This window comes from Taudactylus pleione, unplaced genomic scaffold (assembly GCF_031769625.1).
Source record: "Taudactylus pleione unplaced genomic scaffold, aTauple2 ptg000667l, whole genome shotgun sequence".
NCBI lineage: Eukaryota > Metazoa > Chordata > Amphibia > Anura > Myobatrachidae > Taudactylus > Taudactylus pleione.
The window spans coordinates 1,956,004-1,982,621 of NW_028285069.1; the positions used below are offsets into that span (position 1 = coordinate 1,956,004).

General features: G+C 47.9%; 1 protein-coding gene across 2 annotated transcripts in view; it reads right to left on the reverse strand.

Moving 5' to 3' along the window:
* Nucleotides 1-1,728, reverse strand: part of LOC148478263 (ferroxidase HEPHL1-like) — a 91,937-nt gene extending 90,209 nt beyond the window's left edge. For both annotated transcript variants that reach the window (XM_088455730.1, XM_088455731.1), the window contains exon 1: nt 1,515-1,728. In XM_088455730.1, coding sequence (XP_088311856.1) covers nt 1,515-1,690 — 176 coding nt within the window. In that variant the 5' untranslated portion in view covers nt 1,691-1,728. The remainder of the gene's footprint in view (nt 1-1,514) is intronic.
* Between the last annotated feature and the right edge of the window lie 24,890 nt (nt 1,729-26,618).

The window sequence follows — 26,618 nt, forward strand, 5'->3', positions numbered from 1 at the left end:
AGGGTACTGATTTTGTGAGAACTTGTGTCAACAAATATCAATATCTCTAAATGCAAATTGAGGCAAGAGGGGACATGGAAATAATAGTGTATCAGGTATAACATACAGGTGCAAACTTGTCATTTACTGACAGTAAAGTTACCACTCACTATAGGCAAGGGGATAGGTGGCTTCTGTGTCCCATGTACGGATGTAGTGAATGGGACATGAGATTTAGGTATACTATGATATCTTCCTATTATTTTGGAGTTTGTTCTGCCTTTACATAACTAATATAAATTTTGGTACCAGTGCTTGGGGTCTCCCCTCTACCCTTTTCCCTATATCTGTAATGACGTATCCTGCCAGTTTCAATCAGATCAGCAGCTGTTTATACGCAAATCACTGGGACAGTTATGAGGAAAATAACATAATAAACTAGTTAACAGTTTATTTCTGGTTATTGCAGGAATTCTTTTTTGTATAATGTGTTTTTATTGAGGCAAATTCAGCACAACAAATATATGGTCAACAACGGCTCACCAAATTGCCGGAGTTCTTACAACTGCAATCACCAGGGTAAAGACGTTACAGTACTAGCGACGTGTTACCTTCGCGTAGATTACACCATGGTTCCACAAACAATATGATGCTTAATGGGATCACTAGATGTAGAAAAGTCACCATTGAGGGGCTTTTGCAATTTGCGCTTTTCCTCCCCGCAAATTGTGATTATTTTATTTTTTTTGTACTACTGCGGATTAAAGTACACATCCTTCTCCACGGTGACTACGGCGCATTTTGCACTTATGACACTGCGCTTGGAGAGGCGGAATGGAAGATGGATGAAACGTGTAAGCAATGGGCAGTAGGGACAGAAAGGGATGTGATCGTGTTAAATGTATCCCATGTTGACCGCAAAGAGACATATATGCCCGTTAGGAGATGGGCCACTTGTGGATGCCCAACCTTTGGTGTAAAATGATTTAGATCACGATCAGCAGTCGGTTCTGATTAGCTGAGTGCGTCTGAATTCTTCCCACCCATACCATTACTATTACTAGGGGCCCATTTATCAACGAGTTTTATCGTATGCAATGAGTTTTAAAACTTGTTGCCTATGATAATGGTGCTACAGCCAATCAGCTCCCAACTGTCATCTGTTTGAGAAATGGCAGTTGGGAGCTGATTGGCTGGAGCACTATTTATCATATGCAATGAGTTTTAAAACTTGTTGCGTAAAAGATAAAACTCATTGATAAATGAGCCCCATCATCTGTCCGAAGCAATAGAACAGACTTGATGCTACATAGGACAAGGCAACTGATGCTGGAATGTAATTAATTTGCACTTAATAAATACATTCAGAATTTGCAAGTGGTAACTGCCTGTCACATGGGAATGTGACTTTATTAATTATTAATAACACTGTCCAGACTTATATTGTGTGTGAGTTATGTTATGTAACACTATATCACTGCCAACCCATATCTGATATATATATATACACATTACATAGTCACAAGATCACCTACCCATCATCCGATATGTCCTGTCCTGTAATGAGATTGCGCCCAGATGGGGCATAGTCCCAGGCTTCCTCCTCAATGCCAATGTAGTAGGTCCTTGTCTGTGATTGCCCCAGTGTCAGTCCTAGGAGAGGCCAGAGGAGCTGCAGAGCCACAATGGTCACACAGTAAGGAGAAGGCATTTCTGTCCCTGTCTGCAGCCGGCCAGCATGAAGTGCCTCCAGATCTGTAGGAGAGCTGGCTCTGTACAACAAAGGACACTCCCCCTGCATGGCAGAGGCTGGGATTAGACACAGGGGAAATTGTGCACAGAGGATCAGGGCCGGGCTGAGGTTGTTATGGACACACAGGGAGGGAGACTGATGACCTGACTACTGATATTTAATAGCTGAGAGCTAAATGCAGCCTGGGGATTTCTCTGCTTTTTGCACAAACATTTAAACTACCTGAAAGAGTCTAAAGTGATACAGAGTACGTAGAAGGATGATAATTAACTCCAGGAAAGTGAAAAAAAACTGCTACAGTATATGTATAAACCCAGAGACGCACTCACATAGGGATCTTTTATAACCTACATCCTAGCCCGATAAAATCATCATCATTGTCATTAATAATAATAATTCATCATTATTATATATAACTAGCTGTTGCCAACGGCTTTGTTCACGAGAAATGGCTTTAATATTTGAGGTGTTCTAGCGGGATTGGTATGAATGACCGCCAGACCTATGTCCAGCAGTTCAAAACCAGACGCCGGAAGACCGGCAGCAGTGAAGATCGTTACAAGGTAAGTAACTAACTATCCCTACCCTTTCACCTCCCCTAACCCACCTTTAACCTCCCTCCAAATGCCAAACCCTAACCCCCCCCATAAGTGCCTAAATTTAACCCCCACCCCTGCCTGCAACCTAAATCTAACCCTCCCGGGGGGATGCCTAACCCTAACCACCCCCCTGGGGGGGCCTAACCCTAACCCCTCCCTTCCCCTAGCCTAACCCTCCCGGGGGGGGGGGGTGCCTAACCCAAGCCCAGCGCCCGGGTTACCTTCGTTCGGTATTCCGGGCATCGAGCTCCCGGCGTAGGGATAATGATAGGCTTCAGGATTTTGACGCCTATTATTAGTCCCCTGTATGGATTTCACAGTCGGGAAGCCGGCACTCGGCATTTCAACCATCGGCTTCCTAACTGCATCCCGTTCTTGCTGTATTGCTTTGCATAGGGGCCCTGTTGCAGGATTGACACACGTGATCAGCAGCACTATACAGACTGGTGACAGCAGTATCTTCACACACCAATGTCACTGTGTGCCCTGTGCACAGACTGCTAAGTAGCCTATCCTATTCACCCATCACTCACACCAATGTCACTGTGTGTCCTGTGCACAGACTGCTATGTAACCTCTCCTATTCACCCACCTCTCCTACCAATGTCACTGTGTGCCCTGTGCAGAGACTGCTATGTAGCCTATCCTATTCACCCACCTCTCACACCAATGTCACTGTGTGCCCTGTGCACAGACTGCTATGTAACCTCTCCTATTCACCAAACACTAACACCAATGTCACTGTGTGCCCTGTGCACAGACTGCTATGTAGCCTCTCCTATTCACCCACCACTCACACCAATGTCACTGTGTGCCCTGTGCACAGACTGCTATGTAGCTTATCCTATTCACCCACCACTCACACCAATGTCACTGTGTGCCCTGTGCACAGACTGCTATGTAACCTTTCCTATTCACCCACCACTCACACCAATGTCACTGTGTGCCCTGTGCACAGACTGCTATGTAATCTCTCCTATTCACCCACCACTCACACCAATGTCACTGTGTGCCCTGTGCACAGACTGCTATGTAACCTCTCCTATTCACCCACCACTCACACCAATCTCACTGTGTGCCCTGTGCACAGACTGCTATGTAACCTCTCCTATTCACCCACCACTCACACCAATGTCACTGTGTGCCCTGTGCACAGACTGCTATGTAGCCTATCCTATTCACCCACCACTCACACCAATGTCACTGTGTGCCCTGTGCACAGACTGCTATGTAGCCTATCCTATTCACCCACCTCTCACACCAATGTCACTGTGTGCCCTGTGCACAGACTGCTATGTAACCTCTCCTATTCACTCACCTCTCACACCAATGTCACTGTGTGCCCTGTGCACAGACTGATATGTAGCCTATCCTATTCACCCACCTCTGACATCAATGTCACTGTGCCCTGTGCACAGACTGCTATGTAACCTCTCCTATTCACCCACCACTCACACCAATGTCACTGTGTGTCCTGTTCACAGACTGCTATGTAGCCTATCCTATTCACCCACCACTCACACCAATGTCACTGTGTGTCCTGTGCACAGACTGCTATGTAGCCTCTCCTATTCACCCATCACTCATACCAATGTCACTGTGTGCCCTGTGCACGGACTGCTATGTAACCACTCCTATTCACCCACCTCTCATACCAATGTCACTGTGTGCCCTGTGCAGAGACTGCTATGTAGCCTATCCTATTCACCCACCACTCACACCAATGTCACTGTGTGCCCTGTGCACAGACTGCTATGTAACCTCTCCTATTCACCCACCACTCACACCAATGTCACTGTGTGCCCTGTGCACAGACTGCTATGTAACCTCTCCTATTCACTTACTCACACCAATGTCACTGTGTGCCCTGTGCACAGACTGCTATGTAACCTCTCCTATTCACCCACCACTCACACCAATGTCCCTGTGTGCCCTGTGCACAGACTGCTATGTAGCCTATCCTATTCACCCACCACTCACACCAATGTCACTGTGTGCCCTGTGCACAGACTGCAATGTAACCGCTCCTATTCACCCACCACTCACAACAGTGTCACTGTGTGCCCTGTGCACAGACTGCTATGTAACCTCTCCTATTCACCCACCACTCACACCAATGTCACTGTGTGGCCTGTGCACAGACTGCTATGTAACCTCTCCTATTCACCCACCACTCACACCAATGTCACTGTGTGCCCTGTGCACAGACTGCTATGTAACCTCTCCTATTCAGCCACCACTCACACCAATGTCACTGTGTGTCCTGTGCACAGACTGCTATGTAGCCTATCCTATTCACCCCACTCACACCAATGTCACTGTGTGCCCTGTGCACAGACTGCTATGTAGCTTATCCTATTCACCCACAACTCACACCAATGTCACTGTGTGCCCTGTGCACAGACTACTATGTAACCTATCCTATTCACCCTCCACTCACACCAATGTCACTGTGTGCTCTGTGCACAGACTGCTATGTTACCTATCCTATCCACCCCACTCACACCAATGTCACTGTGTGCCCTGTGCACAGACTGCTATGTAGCTTATCCTATTCACCCACCACTCACACCAATGGCACTGTGTGCCCTGTGCACAGACTACTATGTAACATATCCTATTCACCCTCCACTCACACCAATGTCACTGTGTGCTGTGTGCACAGACAGCTATGTAACCTATCCTATCCACCCCACTCACACCAATGTCACTGTGTGCCCTGTGCACAGACTGCTATGTAGCTTATCCTATTCACCCTCCACTCACACCAATGTCACTGTGTGCTCTGTGCACAGACCACTATGTAACCTATCCTATTCACCCCACTCACACCAATGTCACTGTGTGCCCTGTGCACAGACTGCTATGGAACCTATCCTATTCACCCTACACTCACACCAATGTCACTGTGTGCTCTGTGCACAGACCGCTATGTAACCTATCCTATTCACCCCACTCACACCAATGTCACTGTGTGCCCTGTGCACAGACTGCTATGTAACCTCTCCTATTCACCCACCACTCACACCAATGTCACTGTGTGGCCTGTGCACAGACCGCTATGTAACCTATCCTATTCACCCCACTCACACCAATGTCACTGTGTGCCCTGTGCACAGACTGCTATGAAACCTACCCTATTCACCCTCCACTCACACCAATGTCACTGTGTGCTCTGTGCACAGACCGCTATGTAACCTATCCTATTCACCCCACTCACACCAATGTCACTGTGTGCCCTGTGCACAGACTGCTATGTAACCTCTCCTATTCACCCACCACTCACACCAATGTCACTGTGTGCCCTGTGCACAGACTGCTATGTAGCCTATCCTATTCGCCCACCACTCACACCAATGTCACTGTGTGCCCTGTGCACAGACTGCTATGTAACCTCTCCTATTCACCCACCACTCACACCAATGTCACTGTGTGCCCTGTGCACAGACTGCTATGTAGCTTATCCTATTCAACATCCACTAACACCAATGTCACTGTGCGCTCTGTGCACAGACTCCTATGTAACCTATTTAATTTACCCCACTCACACCAATGTCACTGTGTGCCCTGTGCACAGACTGCTATGTAGCCTATCCTATTCACCCACCACTCACACCAATGTCACTGTGTGCCCTGTGCACAGACTGCTATGTAACCTCTCCTATTCACCCACCTCTCATACCTATGTCACTGTGTGCTCTGTGCACAGACTGCTATGTAACCTCCTATTCACCCACCACTCACACCAATGTCACTGTGTGCTCTGTGCACAGACTGCTATGTAGCCTGTCCTATTCACCCACCACTCACACCAATGTCACTGTGTGCCCTGTGCACAGACTGCTATGTAACCTCTCCTATTCACCCACCACTCACACCAATGTCACTGTGTGCCCTGTGCACAGACTGCTATGTAGCTTATCCTATTCACCCTCCACTAACACCAATGTCACTGTGTGCCCTGTGCACAGACTGCTATGTAGCCTCTCCTATTCACCCACCTCTCACACCAATGTCACTGTGTGCCCTGTGCAGAGACTGCTATGTAACCTATCCTATTCACCCCACTCACACCAATGTCACTGTGTGCCCTGTACACAGACTGCAATGTAGCCTATCCTATTCACCCACCACTCACACCAATGTCACTGTGTGCCACGTGCACAGACTGCTATGTAACCTCTCCTATTCACCCACCTCTCATACCTATGTCACTGTGTGCCCTGTGCACAGACTGCTATGTAACCTCCTATTCACCCACCACTCACACCAATGTCACTGTGTGCTCTGTGCACAGACTGCTATGTATCCTATCCTATTCACCCACCTCTCATACCAATGTCACTGTGTGCCCTGTGCAGAGACTGCTATGTAGCCTATCCTATTCAACCACCTCTCACACCAATGTCACTGTGTGCCCTGTGCACAGACTGCTATGTAACCTCTCCTATTCACCCACCACTAACACCAATGTCACTGTGTGCCCTGTGCACAGACTGCTATGTAGCCTCTCCTATTCACCCACCACTCACACCAATGTCACTGTGTGCCCTGTGCACAGACTGCTATGTAGCCTATCCTATTCACCCACCACTCACACCAATGTAACTGTGTGCCCTGTGCACAGACTGCTATGTAGCCTATCCTATTCACCCACCTCTCACACCAATGTCACTGTGTGCCGTGTGCACAGACTGCTATGTAACCTCTCCTATTCACCCACCACTCACACCAATGTCACTGTGTGCCCTGTGCACAGACTGCTATGTAACCTCTCCTATTCACTCACCTCTCACACCAATGTCACTGTGTGCCCTGTGCACAGACTGCTATGTAGCCTCTCCTATTCACCCATCACTCACACCAATGTCGCTGTGTGCCCTGTGCACGGACTGCTATGTAACCACTCCTATTCACCCACCTCTCATACCAATGTCACTGTGTGCCCTGTGCAGAGACTGCTATGTAACCTCTCCTATTCACCCACCACTCACACCAATGTCACTGTGTGCCCTGTGCACAGACTGCTATGTAGCCTCTCCTATTCACCCACCACTCACACCAATGTCACTGTGTGCCCTGTGCACAGACTGCTATGTAACCTCTCCTATTCACTTACTCACACCAATGTCACTGTGTGCCCTGTGCACAGACTGCTATGTAACCTCTCCTATTCACCCACCACTCACACCAGTGTCACTGTGTGCCCTGTGCACAGACTGCTATGTAGCCTATCCTATTCACCCACCACTCACACCAATGTCACTGTGTGCCCTGTGCACAGACTGCTATGTAACCGCTCCTATTCACCCACCACTCACACCAGTGTCACTGTGTGCCCTGTGCACAGACTGCTATGTAACCTCTCCTATTCTCCCACCACTCACACCAATGTCACTGTGTGGCCTGTGCACAGACTGCTATGTAACCTCTCCTATTCACCCACCACTCACACTAATGTCACTGTGTGCCCTGTGCACAGACTGCTATGTAACCTCTCCTATTCACCCACCACTCACACCAATGTCACTGTGTGTCCCGTGCACAGACTGCTATGTAGCCTCTCCTATTCACCCCACTCACACCAATGTCACTGTGTGCCCTGTGCACAGACTGCTATGTAGCTTATCCTATTCACCCACCACTCACACCAATGTCACTGTGTGTCCTGTGCACAGACTGCTATGTAACCTATCCTATTCACCTTCCACTCACACCAATGTCACTGTGTGCTCTGTGCACAGACTGCTATGTAACCTATCCTATCCACCCCACTCACACCAATGTCACTGTGTGCACTGTGCACAGACTGCTATGTAGCTTATCCTATTCACCCACCACTCACACCAATGTCACTGTGTGCCCTGTGCACAGACTGCTATGTAACCTATCCTATTCACCCACCACTCACACCAATGTCACTGTGTGCCCTGTGCACAGACTGCTATGTAGCTTATCCTATTCACCCTCCAATAACACCAATGACACTGTGTGCCCTGTGCACAGACTGCTATCTAGCCTCACCTATTCACCCACCTCTCACACCAATGTCACTGTGTGCCCTGTGCCCAGACTGCTATGTAACCTCTCCTATTCACCCACCTCTCATACCTATGTCACTGTGTGCTCTGTGCACAGACTGCTATGTAACCTATCCTATTCACCCCACTCACACCAATGTCACTGTGTGCCCTGTGCACAGACTGCTATGTAGCCTATCCTATTCACCCACCACTCACACCAATGTCACTGTGTGCCCTGTGCACAGACTGCTATGTAACCGCTCCTATTCACCCACCACTCACACCAGTGTCACTGTGTGCCCTGTGCACAGACTGCTATGTAACCTATCCTATTCACCCACCACTCACACCAATGTCACTGTGTGGCCTGTGCACAGACTGCTATGTAACCTCTCCTATTCACCCACCACTCACACCAATGTCACTGTGTGCCCTGTGCACAGACTGCTATGTAACCTCTCCTATTCACCCACCACTCACACCAATGTCACTATGTGTCCTGTGCACAGACTGCTATGTAGCCTATCCTATTCACCCCACTCACACCAATGTCACTGTGTGCCCTGTGCACAGACTGCTATGTAGCTTATCCTATTCACCCACCACTCACACCAATGTCACTGTGTCCTGTGCACAGACTGCTATGTAACCTATCCTATTCACCCTCCACTCACACCAATGTCACTTTGTGCTCTGTGCACAGACTGCTATGTAACCTATCCTATCCACCCCACTCACACCAATGTCACTGTGTGCCCTGTGCACAGACTGTTATGTAGCTTATCCTATTCACCCACCACTCACACCAATGTCACTGTGTGCCCTGTGCACAGACTGCTATGTAACCTATCCTATTCACCCTCCACTCACACCAATGTCACTGTGTGCTCTGTGCACAGACCGCTATGTAACCTATCCTATTCACCCCACTCACACCAATGTCACTGTGTGCCCTGTGCACAGACTGCTATGTAACCTCTCCTATTCACCCACCGCTCACACCAATGTCACTGTGTGCCCTGTGCAGACTGCTATGTAGCCTATCCTATTCACCCACCTCTCATACCTATGTCACTGTGTGCTCTGTGCACAGACTGCTATGTAACCTCCTATTCACCCACCACTCACACCAATGTCACTGTGTGCTCTGTGCACAGACTGCTGTGTAGCCTATCCTATTCACCCACCACTCACACCAATGTCACTGTGTGCCCTGTGCACAGACTGCTATGTAACCTCTCCTATTCACCCACCACTCACACCAATGTCACTGTGTGCCCTGTGCACAGACTGCTATGTAGCTTATCCTATTCACCCTCCACTAACACCAATGACACTGTGTGCCCTGTGCACAGACTGCTATGTAGCCTCTCCTATTCACCCACCTCTCACACCAATGTCACTGTGTGCCCTGTGCCCAGACTGCTATGTAACCTCTCCTATTCACCCACCTCTCATACCTATGTCACTGTGTGCTCTGTGCACAGACTGCTATGTAACCTATCCTATTCACCCCACTCACACCAATGTCACTGTGTGCCCTGTGCACAGACTGCTATGTAGCCTATCCTATTCACCCACCACTCACACCAATGTCACTGTGTGCCCTGTGCACAGACTGCTATGTAACCTCTCCTATTCACCCACCTCTCATACCTATGTCACTGTGTGCCCTGTGCACAGACTGCTATGTAACCTCCTATTCACCCACCACTCACACCAATGTCACTGTGTGCTCTGTGCACAGACTGCTATGTAGCCTATCCTATTCACCCACCACTCACACCAATGTCACTGTGTGCCCTGTGCACAGACTGCTATGTAACCTCTCCTATTCACCCACCACTCACACCAATGTCACTGTGTGCCCTGTGCAGAGACTGCTATGTAACCTCTCCTATTCACCCACCACTCACACCAATGTCACTGTGTGCCCTGTACACAGACTGCTATGTAGCCTCTCCTATTCACCCACCACTCACACCAATGTCACTGTGTGTCCTGTGCACAGACTGCTATGTAGCCTATCCTATTCACCCACCACTCACACCAATGTCACTGTGTGCCCTGTGCACAGACTGCTATGTAACCTCTCCTATTCACCCACCACTCACACCAATGTCACTGTGTGCCCTGTGCACAGACTGCTATGTAACCTCTCTTATTCACTTACTCACACCAATGTCACTGTGTGCCCTGTGCACAGACTGCTATGTAACCTCTCCTATTCACCCACCACTCACACCAATGTCACTGTGTGCCCTGTGCACAGACTGCTATGTAGCCTATCCTATTCACCCACCACTCACACCAATGTCACTGTGTGCCCTGTGCACAGACTGCTATGTGACCGCTCCTATTCACCCACCACTCACACCAGTGTCACTGTGTACCCTGTGCACAGACTGCTATGTAACCTCTCCTATTCACCCACCACTCACACCAATGTCACTGTGTGGCCTGTGCACAGACTGCTATGTAACCTCTCCTATTCACCCACCACTCACCCCAATGTCACTTTGTGCCCTGTGCACAGACTGCTATGTAACCTCTCCTATTCACTTACTCACACCAATGTCACTGTGTGCCCTGTGCACAGACTGCTATGTAACCTCTCCTATTCACCCACCACTCACACCAATGTCACTGTGTGGCCTGTGCACAGACTGCTATGTAACCTCTCCTATTCACCCACCACTCACACCAATGTCACTGTGTGCCCTGTGCACAGACTGCTATGTAACCTCTCCTATTCACCCACCACTCACACCAATGTCACTGTGTGTCCTGTGCACAGACTGCTATGTAGCCTATCCTATTCACCCCACTCACACCAATGTCACTGTGTGCCCTGTGCACAGACTGCTATGTAGCTTATCCTATTCACCCACCACTCACACCAATGTCACTGTGTGCCCTGTGCACAGACTGCTATGTAACCTATCCTATTCACCCTCCACTCACACCAATGTCACTGTGTGCTCTGTGCACAGACTGCTATGTAACCTATCCTATCCACCCCACTCACACCAATGTCACTGTGTGCCCTGTGCACAGACTGCTATGTAGCTTATCCTATTCACCCACCACTCACACCAATGTCACTGTGTGCCCTGTGCACAGACTGCTATGTAACCTATCCTATTCACCCTCCACTCACACCAATGTCACTGTGTGCTCTGTGCACAGACCGCTATGTAACCTATCCTATTCACCCCACTCACACCAATGTCACTGTGTGCCCTGTGCACAGACTGCTATGTAACCTCTCCTATTCACCCACCACTCACACCAATGTCACTGTGTGCCCTGTGCACAGACTGCTATGTAACCTCTCCTATTCACCCACCACTCACACCAATGTCACTGTGTGCCCTGTGCACAGACTGCTATGTAGGTTATCCTATTCAACATCCACTAACACCAATGTCACTGTGTGCCCTGTGCACAGACTGCTATGTAACCTCTCCTATTCACCCACCTCTCATACCTATGTCACTGTGTGCTCTGTGCACAGACTGCTATGTAACCTCCTATTCACCCACCACTCACACCAATGTCACTGTGTGCTCTGTGCACAGACTGCTATGTAGCCTATCCTATTCACCCACCACTCACACCAATGTCACTGTGTGCCCTGTGCACAGACTGCTATGTAACCTCTCCTATTCACCCACCACTCACACCAATGTCACTGTGTGCCCTGTGCACAGACTGCTATGTAGCTTATCCTATTCACCCTCCACTAACACCAATGACACTGTGTGCCCTGTGCACAGACTGCTATGTAGCCTCTCCTATTCACCCACCTCTCACACCAATGTCACGGTGTGCCCTGTGCCCAGACTGCTATGTAACCTCTCCTATTCACCCACCTCTCATACCTATGTCACTGTGTGCTCTGTGCACAGACTGCTATGTAACCTATCCTATTCACCCCACTCACACCAATGTTACTGTGTGCCCTGTGCACAGACTGCTATGTAGCCTATCCTATTCACCCACCTCTCATACCTATGTCACTGTGTGCTCTGTGCACAGACTGCTATGTAACCTCCTATTCACCCACCACTCACACCAATGTCACTGTGTGCTCTGTGCACAGACTGCTATGTAGCCTATCCTATTCACCCACCACTCACAACAATGTCACTGTGTGCCCTGTGCACAGACTGCTATGTAACCTCTCCTATTCACCCACCTCTCATACCTATGTCACTGTGTGCCCTGTGCACAGATTGCTATGTAACCTCCTATTCACCCACCACTTACACCAATGTCACTGTGTGCTCTGTGCACAGACTGCTATGTAGCCTATCCTATTCACCCACCACTCACACCAATGTCACTGTGTGCCCTGTGCACAGACTGCTATGTAACCTCTCCTATTCACCCACCACTCACACCAATGTCACTGTGTGCCCTGTGCACAGACTGCTATGTAGCTTATCCTATTCACCCTCCACTATCACCAATGTCACTGTGTGCTCTGTGCACAGACTGCTATGTAACCTATCCTATTCACCCCACTCACACCAATGTCACTGTGTGCCCTGTGCACAGACTGCTATGTAGCCTCTCCTATTCACCCACCTCTCACACCAATGTCACTGTGTGCCCTGTGCCCAGACTGCTATGAAACCTCTCCTATTCACCCACCTCTCATACCTATGTCACTGTGTGCTCTGTGCACAGACTGCTATGTAACCTCCTATTCAACCACCACTCACACCAATGTCACTGTGTGCCCTGTGCCCAGACTGCTATGTAACCTAACCTCTCCTATTCACCCACCTCTCATACCTATGTCACTGTGTGCTCTGTGCACAGACTGCTATGTAGCCTATCCTATTCACCCCACTCACACCAATGTCACTGTGTGCTCTGTGCACAGACTGCTATGTAACCTCTCCTATTCACCCACCACTCACACCAATGTCACTGTGTGCTCTGTGCACAGACTGCTATGTAGCCTCTCCTATTCAAGTGATTCCGGGCCCAAAGTACCTCTCCCCCAATTCCTTACCAAGCGCGCATGGTGCAGCACCGATCTCCTGCATACATTTTATTTTTGTTATTTTCAGCTTTAACTTTACGGATCGAGAGTTTCCACTACACAATGATCAAATCGTTTTAGTAGTTATTGCGCCAACTTGGAACAGACAGACACAAGTTCTTATTATATAGGCGTCACAGGGTCCGGTGAAACCTGCTGTACGCCTTATATCCCCTCCCTCCCCAGTGCATGTGAGCTGTGCACGGCAGAAAAGGGGGGCATGGCCTAACATAAAGGGGGCGTGGCCTCACAGGAAATCGCAATTGCATCACTCCAGGGGCGTGCCCAGCATCTCCGGAGGCTAGTGTCTGCACTGTCGGCTCCTCCTCTGTGACAGTAGCCGGGTGCTGCGGGAGACTTCCACACTGCAGCAACCGGCTCCTGTCGCTGAGGAGCAGTCGTCATTTTGGTGTTAGCCCCTTGGAAGGTGACACCCGGGTGCAGTCCGCACCCCCCATAGTGACGCCACTGGGATAGTATTCTATATGTGGATGTAGAAGCATTTTTGACAGTTTTCCCCTCCAGCTGGGGATCCAGTAGGGAAGAAGCAGGTGATCACTGTGAGGGCCGTCATTAGGTGGCATAATGCTGTGAATGACAGGCCCATGAGGAGAGGGCGGGACAGAGATGGTGCCATTCTCTGAGAAATACAGCACTACGCCCCTGTCCCGCCCTCATTCACTAGAAACTGAGCAGGATGCATTAGAGTTGTCTGGTCTTATGTGGAGCAAGTGGAAATTCCCAAAAATGTGTGAATCCCTGTATGTACTGGGAAAATAGGCATGTATGATAGAACTGTATAATGATCTGCCCAAATGCTACCTCTGAGCTGACCAAACCTCACCCTAAAACATCAACGTTGAGATTAAACTACACCCACTTTTGTATAAGCCCTGCCCTTTTTGAGGTTCATGGATCATTCTTCTCTCCACAATATGCTATTGGGAGGTGTGATTATGCTGTTGGGAGGTATGATTATGCTGTTGGGAGGTATGATCATGCTGTTGGGAGGTATGATTATGATATTTAGAAGGTGTGATCATGCTATTGGGAGGTATGATTATGCTGTTCGGGGTGTGATCATGCTGTTGAAATGTATGATAATGCTGTTGGGGGGTATGATTATGCTGTTGGGGGTGTGATCATGCTGTTGAGAGGTATGATTATGCTGTTGGAAGGTATGATCATGCTGTTGGAAGATATGATTATGCTGTTGGAAGGTATGATCATGCTGTTGGAGGGTATGATCATGCTGTTGGAAGGTATGATCATGCTGTTGGGGGGTGTGCTCATGCTGTTGGGAGGTATGATCATGCAGTTGGGGGGTGTGATCATGCTGTTGGGAGGTATGATTATTCTGTTGGGAGGTATGATCATGCTGTTAAGAGGTATGATTATGCTGTTGGGGGTGTGATCATGCTGTTGGGGGGTATGATCATGCTGTTGGGGGTATGATCATGCTGTTGGGAGGTATGATCATGCTGTTGGGGGTGTGATCATGCTGTTGGGAGGTATGATTATGCTGTTGGGGGGGTGTGATTATGCTGTTGGGGGTGTGATCATGCTGTTGGGAGGTATGATTATGCTGTTGAGGGGTGTGATCATGCTGTTGAGGGTGTGATCATGCTGTTGGGAGGTATGATTATGCTGTTGGGGGTTATGATCATGCTGTTGGAAGCTATGATCATGCTGTTGCGAGAAATTATCATGCTTTATCCTGGTATATTCTGTTTCTGCAGAAGCAAATGTTATCAATTGGAACAGCCACACTTTAAATGCTTCCACATTAGTTAACATAATTGACTGTGGGAGTGTTTTAAAATGTATCTCAAACATCTAAATCCTTTCAAGATTGAAAATACAAACAGCATTCATTATTCCAATTCTGAGTTGAACACATCGGAGGCTGTGTTTTAAATTAGTTTAAAAAAAGTTGAAAATTAGATCCCACATAGGAGCGAATTGTTAGGGCAGGGCCATAACTAGGGTGTGCGAGCAGTGGCATCAAACTGTGTAGGGCCCTGGGGTGGCTGCGTCGCTGCCCCACGGCACCTGCATGTGGCTTGCCTGGAACTGCAGCCTGTAACACTACTGCAGAGCCATCTGGAGCATCCAAGGGACACTTCTGGCAGGCAGCCTGCAGCCTGTGGACGCTCTGGGCAGTTCTCTACCTCCTAGAGCCGATGGCCCTGCCCCAAGGCATGACGTCATGGCATCATAAGTTCAGAGGGCTGGCCCCTGCGTTATGACCCTTCTCTAATTTGGTTATCTTTAAAAAACGCTAACCCCTCTTGAAAGAGACAGATAGTGCACTTAGTATGCTCCATGCCTTTATTCCTCTTACAAGTATATGACCTGGTGCAGAGTTCCTTGCGTATAACTCAGATGGTAGCCAATCGCCACATGCACAGGATCAGTGCCCCCTAAGCTGCCGCATGATTCACATGCTGCGGCCGTTAGGGGTGGGGAGGGGGCGGCGATGGGGAGCATTTTTAAGGCGTGCCAAGGCCTTCTGTCTGGATTTTTCATGCACAGCTTCACTGGCCCTGGAAGTGCAAATTTCACAGCCATCCAGCAGCAATGCCAATAGTGTACAATGCTGAATCAGGCCCATAGCACGGTAACCTGGAGGATGGAGCAGCAGCAATGCCAATAGTGTGCAATGCTGAATCAGGCCTATAGCACGGTAACCTGGAGCATGGAGCAGCAGCAATGCCAATAGTGTGCAATGCTGAATCAGGCCCATAGCACGGTAACCTGGAGGATGGAGCAGCAGCAATGCCAATAGTGTGCAATGCTGAATCAGGCCCATAGCACGGTAACCTGGAGTATGGAGCAGCAGCAATGCCAATAGTGGGCAATGCTGAATCAGGCCCATAGCACGGTAACCTGGAGTATGGAGCAGCAGCAATGCCAATAGCGTGCAATGCTGAATCAGGCCCATAGCACGGTAACCTGGAGTATGGAGCAGCAGCAATGCCAATAGTATGCAATGCTGAATCAGGCCCATAGCACGTTAACCTGGAGTATGGAGCAGCGGCAATGCCAATAGTGTGAAATGCTAAATCAGGCCCATAGCACGGTAACCTGGAGTATTGGGCAGCGGCAATGCCAATAGTGTGCAATGCTGAATCAGGCCCATAGCACGGTAAGCTGGAGTATGGAGCAGCGGCAATGCCAATAGTGTGAAATGCTGAATCAGGCCCATAGCATGGTAACCTGGTGTATCATACCTCCCAACAGTTGTAATTTGTAAAGAGGGACAATGCGCCGTGGCGGGGGGCGTGGCTTACTGTTTGTGGGCGTGTCTTATACGCCCAGTGGGCATGTCTTGTTATACCCACTGATCTATATATATATATATATATATATATATCTATATATATCTATATAAAATAATCTATATATATATACATATATATATATATATATATATATACACACACACACAATAGTGTGCAATGCTGAATCAGGCCCATAGCACGGTAACCTGGAGTAGGGAGCAGCGGCAATGACTAGCATATTGGACAGACTGTTTATCATACTTGCCGACATTCAGCTCCCTCCTTCCGGGAGGGAGCTGAATGCCTGCATTGTGTGGGGGGCGTAGCCGGGCTATGATGCCATTTTGGGGGCGGGACAGGGGGCGGGGCCGCACGATCGTGTAATTGTGGCCCCACCCCCTCTTCACAATGCCGGAAAAAAGGCATTGTGAAGCAGGGGGCGGAGCCACGATGACGCGATTCAGCGCGAATCGCGTCATCGGGCCCCCCGGCAGCGGGGGTTTTTACTAGTAGTCTGGGGGGGTAGGCGGCAGCCGGGAGGCTTGCCTGCCTTTCCAGGGGGTCGGGAGCGGCACCCGATATTCGGGAGGCTCCCGACCAAATCGGGAGGGTAGGCAAGCCTGCTGTTTATCATGTTGGCCGTGCTGTTTACTAATCCTAGAGCCTTTCCCAGGCAAATATTTATGTCTTGTTACTGGCTGTACTTAACAAATGAAGACCTACCAACTAAATGAACAGATACATACTTCATTATATATACACAGTATATGTGTGTGTGTGTGTGTATATATATATATATCCCTAATAGGAATACAAATATCGATACTGCACTAGTGATATGCAATGATAATGTTGTTTTTTTGGGGAGCGCCTAAACTGGAGTAGACAATTCTATATGGGATCCAATTCCCCCTTAGTATAAATTGTGTCCCGATTATATAGATCAGGGGACTTCAACCCATGTCCCGTCGTGCTGTTCACCGTGGCCTGCCAATGGTATGCACAGGCACACCCTAATGTCACCCCCCTCACCAGTGGCGCGGTCCAGGTCCGTTTCAGTTAGTGCAGTGCGGACCGCATTACACAGTAACAAACACACTCGTACTACCCAATGGCGGTGTGTTTGTTTTAGCAGCCAATGAGAGTCAGACAGGCTCTCATTGGCTCCTGTACCCACGGCCGGAGCCGGGCTGGAACTCCCGGGAGGACGGAGGAGCGGATAGTGGCCGGTGCAGGAGCAGGAGCGAGGATTCAGGTAAGTATTGTATTTTTGTTGTTGCCTGTGTATATATAAGGGGCACTACATAATGGGGACCACTACTGGTGGCACTACATACTGGGGACCACTACTGGGGGCACTACATAATGGGGACCACTGCTGGTGGCACTACATAATCGGGACCACTACTGGGGGCCCTACATAATGGGGACCACTACTGGGGGTACTACATAATGGGGACCACTACTGGGGCCACTACATAGGGGGGACCACTACTGGGAGAACTGTATAAGGGGCACTACTGGGCACACTGCAGAGGGGGGCAGTTATGGGACATAATTGTTTGAGGATTGGGGCAACTATCTGACATAATTAATGGTGGAGGAGGGGCAGTTATGGGGCATAATTATAATTGTGGGAGGAGGGGGGCAGTTCTGGGACCTAATTAAAATTGTAGGAGGGGGAAGTTATGGGACATAATTGTGTGAGGAGGGGGCAGAGTCTAAATACAGAAGCATAGCTTAGTGGCCCTCGGGCTTCGTTGAATTTTTTAATGTGGCCCACACTGTCTTAAAGGTTGAAGACCCCTGACATAGAGTGTTGTGAGGTGATCATGGTGAAGTTTTTATTTCTCCTATCGGGCCTACTATGAGACCTTTTCAACAAAATACAACTAATAACCTTCTTTACGTTTTTCTTTCTTCAGCCAGTCCGTATAGGCGCTCCCCAAGAAAACAACATATATACACTACCGTTCAAAAGTTTGGGTCACTTAGAAATGTCCTTATTTTGGAAAAAAAAGCACTGTTATTTTCAATGAAGATAACATTAAATTAATCAGAAATACACTCTATACATTGTTAATGTGGTAAATGACTATACTAGCTGCAAACGTCTAGTTTTTAAAGGAATATCTATATAGGTGTATAGATGCCCATTTCCAGCAACCATCACTCCAGTGTTCTAATGGTACATTGTGTATGCTAAGCGCGTAAGAAGACAAATGGATGATTAGAAAACCCTTGAAAGCCCTTGTGCAATTATGTTAGCAGAGCTGAAAATGGATTTGCTCGTTAGAGAAGCTATAAAACTGGCCTTCCATTGAGCTAGTTGAGTATCTAGAGCATCAAATTTGTGGGTTCGATTATACTCTCCAAATGGCCAGAAAAAGAGAACTTTCTCGACAGTCTATTCTTTTTCTTAGAAATGAAGGCTATTCCATGCGAGAAATTGCCAAGAAATTAAACATTTCCTACAATGGTGTGTACTACTCCCTTCAGAGAACAGCACAAACAGGCTCTAACCAGAGTAGAAAGAGAAGTTGGAGGCCCCGGTGCACAACTGTGCAAGAAGACAAGTACATTAGAGTCTCTAGTTTGAGAAATAGACGCCTCACAAGTCCGCAACTGGCAGCTTCATTAAATGGTATCCGCAAAACGCCAGTGTCAACGTCTACAGGATGAGTGGCCAAGAAAAAGCCATATCTAAAACTGGCCAATAAAAGGAAAAGATTCATATGGGCAAAAGAACACAGACATTGGACAGAGGAAGATTGGAAAAAAGTGTTATGGACAGACGAATCGAAGTTTGAGGTGTTTGGATCACACAGAAGAACATTTGTGAGATGCAGAACAAGTGAAAAGATGCTGAAAGAGTGCCTGAGGCCATCTGTTAAGCATGGTGGAGGTAATGTGATGGTCTGGGGTTGCTTTGGTGCTGGTAAAATGGGAGATTTGTACAACGTAAAAGGGAATTTGATTAAGGAAGGCTATCACTCCATTTAGCAACGCCATGCCATACCCTGTGGACAGCGCTTGATTGGAGCCAATTTCCTCCTCCAACAGGACAATGACCCAAAGCACACCTCCAAATTATGCAAGAACTATTTAGGGAAGAAGCAGGCAGCTGGTATTCTGTCTGTAATGGAGTGGCTAGCGCAGTCACCAGATCTCAACCCCATTGAGCTGTGGGAGCAGCTTGACCATATGGTATGCAAGAAGTGCCCATCGAGCCAATCCAACTTGTGGGAGGTGCTTCAGGAAGCGTGGGGTAAAATGTCTTCAGATTACCTCAACAAATTAACAGCTAGAATGCCAAAGGTCTGCAATGTTGTAATTGCTGCAAAAGGAGCATTCTTTGCCGAAAGCAAAGTTTGAAGGACAAAATCATTATTTCAAAGAAAAATCATTATTTCTAATCTTGCCAATGTCTTGACTATGGCCCTGATTCAGAGCCGGATGCTCTGACCAGAGCGCTCGCTCTGAATCAGGGCCCTCCTCCATTAATATGGAGCGTCCTCCTGGACGCTCGTATAGCTGTGGGTCACCACCCACAGCATATACGAGCGTGCAGAAAGATGGTTGCGATGGTCTTGACCATCACGACCATCGGACTTGCGAGGGAAACCCTGCGGCCGAGTTTCCCAGCCGCAAGGCCAGGAGTGATTTTGGCACTATCAGAGCCAAAATCACTCCCACTGACATCACTAGTGATGTCAGTGGGGCCGGCTTCAGACGGTAGGTGTTCCCATAGGAACGCCTCCGTCTGGCAGGCACGCCCCCGGCACGCCCACCAAAGGGGGCGTCCTGTCAATCAACATCGACAGCACGCCCCCTTTGGTGCGAGACCCGGAAAGTCCTTCGCTCGCCGGGTCTCGCGCATGCGCACGACGGAGCTCCCTCCGTCGTGCGCATGCGCAGTGGGGACCATCGACCCACTTGCGAGCGTACTGCCGCTCGCGAGTGGGTCTGAATGACCCCCTATATGTTCTATTCATTTTGCAACTCATTTGATAAATAAAAGTCAGTTTTCATGTAAAACACGAAATTGTCTGGATAACCCCAAACTTTTGAAAGGTAGTGTGTGTATATATATATATATATAACGGTAGTGTGTGTGTGTATATATATATATTAGGGGTGTGCACCGGCCACTTTTCGTGTTTTGTGTTTTGGTTTTGGATCTGGATCTTTCTTCGTGTTTTGGATCTGGATTGGTTTTGCCAAAACCACCCTTCCGTGTTTTGGGTTCTGGGTTTTGTGTTTTGGATCTGTATTTTTTTAAAAAAAGCATAAAAACAGCTAAAATCACAGAATTTGTAGGTTTTTCTGCTCCTATGCTATTATTAACCTCAATAACCTTAATTTCCACTCATTTCCAGTCTATTCTGAATACCTCACACCTCACAATAGTGTTTTTATGTCCAAAAGGTTGCACCAAGGTAGCTGGATGACTATGCTAAGCGACACGAGTGGGCGGCACAAACACGTGACCCATCTAGGCATGAAACTGCAGTGGCAGACAGGATGGCATTGAAAAACTAGGCCCCAAACTGTACATAATGCAAAGAAAAAAAAGAGGTGCAAGATGGAATTGTCCTTGGGCCCTCCCACCCACCCTTATGTTGTATAAACAGGACATGCACACTTTAACAAACCAATCATTTCAGCGCCAGGGTCTGCCACACAACTGTGGCTGAAATGATTGGTTCGTTTGGGCCCCCACAAAACAAGCTGGCAATTTATCTGTCCCTGCACAAACTGGCTCTACGGAGGCAAGATGTCATCCTCATCCTCCACATCCACCGATTCCTCACCCTCTTCAGTGTGTACATCCACAGGTCCCTCTGTACGTTCTGGAGGCTGGTCTCCCTGGAAGAGTTGATAATTCATTTTATGAACATCATCTTCTCCACATTTTGTGGAAGCAACCTCCTACGCCTTTCGCTGACAAGGTTCCCGGCTGCACTAAACACTCTTTCGGAGTACACACTGGAGGGGGGGCAACTCAGGTAAAATAGAGCCAGTTTGTACAGGGACCTCCAAATTGCTTCTTTTTCCTGCCAGTACAGGTACGGACTGTCTGACATGCCTACTTGGATTCTGTCACTGATGTAATCCTTTAACAGACAGACGCACGCTTGTCGCTGCTGCTTTGAGGATTCAAGTGCGGCTACAGCCCACACAATTCACAAAGACAGAAAAAAGAAGAAGAATATTTTAATTGTTTGTGTAGCACACTTTGAGGGTGTCACCACCCTTTAACAGACAGACGCACGCTTGTCGCTGCTGCTTTAAGGATGCAGGTGCGGCTACAGCCCACACAATTCACAAAGACAGAAAAAAGAAGAATATTTTAATTGTTTGTGTAGCACACTTTGAGGGTGTCACCACCCTTTAACAGACAGACGCACGCTTGTCGCTGCTGCTTTGAGGATGCAAGTGCGGCTACATCGCACACAAGTCACAAACACATTAAAAAAATAGTTTTTTATTTTTTGGAGCACTTTGAGAGTTACACCACCCTTTAACAGACAGACGCACGCTTGTCGCTGCTGCTTTAAGGATGCAGGTGCGGCTACAGCCCACACATTTCACAAAGACCGAAAAAAAAAGAACAATATTTTAATTGTTTCTGTAGAACACTTTGAGGTGTCACCACCCTTTAACAGACAGACGCACGCTTGTCGCTGCTGCTTTAAGGATGCAGGTGCGGCTACAGCCCACACAATTCACATAGACAGAAAAAAAAAGAAGAATATTTTTATTGTTTGTGTAGCACACTGTGAGGGTGTCACCACCCTTTAACAGACAGATGCACGCTTGTCGCTGCTGCTTTAAGGATGCAGGTGCGGCTGCAGCCCACACAATTCACAAAGACAGAAAAAAAAAAGAACAATATTTTAATTGTTTGTGTAGCACACTTTGAGGGTTCACCACCCTTTAACAGACAGACGCACGCTTGTCGCTGCTGCTTTAAGGATGCAGGTGCGGCTACAGCCCACACAATTCACAAAGACAGAAAAAAGAAGAAGAATATTTTTATTGTTTGTGTAGCACACTTCGAGGGTGTCACCACCCTTTAACAGACAGACGCACGCTTGTCGCTGCTGCTTTAAAGATGCAAGTGCGGCTACATCGCACACAAGTCACAAACACATTAAAAAAATAGTTTTTTATTTTTTGGAGCACTTTGAGAGTTACACCACCCTTTAACAGACAGACGCACGCTTGTCGCTGCTGCTTTAAGGATGCAGGTGCGGCTACAGCCCACACATTTCACAAAGACCGAAAAAAAAAGAACAATATTTTAATTGTTTGTGTAGCACACTGTGAGGGTGTCACCACCCTTTAACAGACAGACGCACGCTTGTCGCTGCTGCTTTAAGGATGCAGGTGCGGCTACAGCCCACACAATTCACAAAGACAGAAAAAAGAAGAATATTTTAATTGTTTGTGTAGCACACTTTGAGGGTGTCACCACCCTTTAACAGACAGACGCACGCTTGTCGCTGCTGCTTTGAGGATGCAAGTGCGGCTACATCGCACACAAGTCACAAACACATTAAAAAAATAGTTTTTTATTTTTTGGAGCACTTTGAGAGTTACACCACCCTTTAACAGACAGACGCACGCTTGTCGCTGCTGCTTTAAGGATGCAGGTGCGGCTACAGCCCACACATTTCACAAAGACCGAAAAAAAAAGAACAATATTTTAATTGTTTCTGTAGAACACTTTGAGGTGTCACCACCCTTTAACAGACAGACGCACGCTTGTCGCTGCTGCTTTAAGGATGCAGGTGCGGCTACAGCCCACACAATTCACATAGACAGAAAAAAAAAGAAGAATATTTTTATTGTTTGTGTAGCACACTGTGAGGGTGTCACCACCCTTTAACAGACAGATGCACGCTTGTCGCTGCTGCTTTAAGGATGCAGGTGCGGCTACAGCCCACACAATTCACAAAGACAGAAAAAAAAAAGAACAATATTTTAATTGTTTGTGTAGCACACTTTGAGGGTTCACCACCCTTTAACAGACAGACGCACGCTTGTCGCTGCTGCTTTAAGGATGCAGGTGCGGCTACAGCCCACACAATTCACAAAGACAGAAAAAAGAAGAAGAATATTTTTATTGTTTGTGTAGCACACTTCGAGGGTGTCACCACCCTTTAACAGACAGACGCACGCTTGTCGCTGCTGCTTTAAAGATGCAAGTGCGGCTACATCGCACACAAGTCACAAACACATTAAAAAAATAGTTTTTTATTTTTTGGAGTACTTTGAGAGTTACACCACCCTTTAACAGACAGACGCACGCTTGTCGCTGCTGCTTTAAGGATGCAGGTGCGGCTACAGCCCACACATTTCACAAGGACCGAAAAAAAAAGAACAATATTTTAATTGTTTGTGTAGCACACTGTGAGGGTGTCACCACCCTTTAACAGACAGACGCACGCTTGTCGCTGCTGCTTTAAGGATGCAGGTGCGGCTACAGCCCACACAATTCACAAAGACAGAAAAAAAAAGAACAATATTTTAATTGTTTGTGTAGCACACTTTGAGGGTGTCACCACCCTTTAACAGACAGACGCACGCTTGTCGCTGCTGCTTTGAGGATGCAGGTGGAATCTAGACGGGATTTGGAACCGAGGACACACTACCTCCATCAATTGTCTAAATCCCACTGCACTAATGTCGGATACCGGACGCACGTCTAACACCAACATAGCAGTCAAGGCCTCAGTTATACGTTTTGCTTCAGGATGACTGCTGTCGTACTTCATCCTCATCGCTAGGGACTGTTGGAGGGTCAATTGTTTAGTAAAAGTAGTGATGTTCCTACTTCCTCTCTGGGATGATGAACAACTCCCAGCAGCAGCAACAGCACTAGGAGGAAGTGGTTCTTGATCTTTCCCTATTTTATTTTTATCGGAGAAAGTTTGGTCCTCCATTTATGTTATATTGATATATATACGTGCGGCTAAAGCGCACACAAACACAGAAAATATTTTTTTATTTTTGCTGGAGAGTAGTGCACTTTGTGGGTTACACCACCCTTTAAGAAATGAGCCAGCCGGCTCTTTACTTATGGGACACAGGCGCACGCTTGGCGCTGCTCCTTTGTTGATGCACGTGCAGCCACAGTGCACACAAGTCACAAACACAGAAAATATATATTTTTTTGGTTTGGAGTGTACTTTGGGGGTTACAGAACCCTTTAACGGTCAAGCCAGCCGGCCCTTTACTTATGACACAGGCGCACGCTTGGCACTACTTTGTTGATGCACGTGCGGCTACTGCGCACACAATTCACAAACACAGAAAATAATTTTTTTTTTGGTTTGGACTGGAGTGTACTTTCGGGGGATACAGCACCCTTTAACGGTCTAGCCAGCCGGCCCTTTACTTATGACACAGGCGCACGCTTGGCACTACTTTGTTGATGCACGTGCGGCTACTGCGCACACAATTCACAAACACAGAAAATAATTTTTTTTTTGGTTTGGACTGGAGTGTACTTTCGGGGGTTACAGCACCCTTAACGGTCAAGCCAGCCGGCCCTTTACTTATGACACAGGCGCACGCTTGGCACTACTTTGTTGATGCACGTGCGGCTACTGCGCACACAATTCACAAACACAGAAAATAATTTTTTTTTGGGTTTGGACTGGAGTGTACTTTCGGGGGTTACAGCACCCTTAACGGTCAAGCCAGCCAGCCCTTTACTTATGACACAGGCGCACGCTTGGCACTACTTTGTTGATGCACATGCGGCTACTGCGCACACAATTCACAAACACAGAAAATAATTTTTTTTTTGGTTTGGACTGGAGTGTACTTTCGGGGGTTACAGCACCCTTAATGGTCAAGCCAGCCGGCCCTTTACTTATGACACAGGCGCACGCTTGGCACTACTTTGTTGATGAACGTGCGGCTACTGCGCACACAATTCACAAACACAGAAAATTATTTTTTTTTTGGTTTGGACTGGAGTGTACTTTGGGGGTTACAGCACCCTTTAATGGTCAAGCCAGCCGGCCCTTTACTTATGACACAGGCGCACGCTTGGCACTACTTTGTTGATGCATATGCGGCTACTGCGCACACAATTCACAAACACAGAAAATTATTTTTTTTTTGGTTTGGACTGGAGTGTACTTTCGGGGGTTACAGCACCCTTAACGGTCTAGCCAGCCGGCCCTTTACTTATGACACAGGCGCACGCTTGGCACTACTTTGTTGATGCACGTGCGGCTACTGCGCACACAATTCACAAACACAGAAAATATTTTTTTTTTTGGTTTGGACTGGAGTGTACTTTCGGGGGTTACAGCACCCTTAACGGTCAAGCCAGCCGGCCCTTTACTTATGACACAGGCGCACGCTTGGCACTACTTTGTTGATGCACGTGCGGCTACTGCGCACACAATTCACAAACACAGAAAATAATTTTTTTTTTGGTTTGGACTGGAGTGTACTTTCGGGGGTTACAGCACCCTTAACGGTCAAGCCAGCCGGCCCTTTACTTATGACACAGGCGCACGCTTGGCACTACTTTGTTGATGCACGTGCGGCTACTGCGCACACAATTCACAAACACAGAAAATATATTATTTTTTTAGCACTTGGGGGGAGCACCCCTGATGGACAGAGCACCCCCTGGACAACACTTCAGCACCCCTTTAGGACTGGGACACTGCACAGGACTTTGGAGTGGACACAGCCCCTATGGAGAACTGACTGCACAACACAGTCCAGCCAGCCCCTATGGACTTTGAAGTAGTGGACACAGCCCCTATTAACAACAGCAGCACAGCACAATACAGCCAGCCCCTATGGACTTTGAAGTAGTGGACAACAGCAGCACTACACTACACTACACTACACAGCCCTAACTCCCACCCTCCCTCTTCACTGTCCACA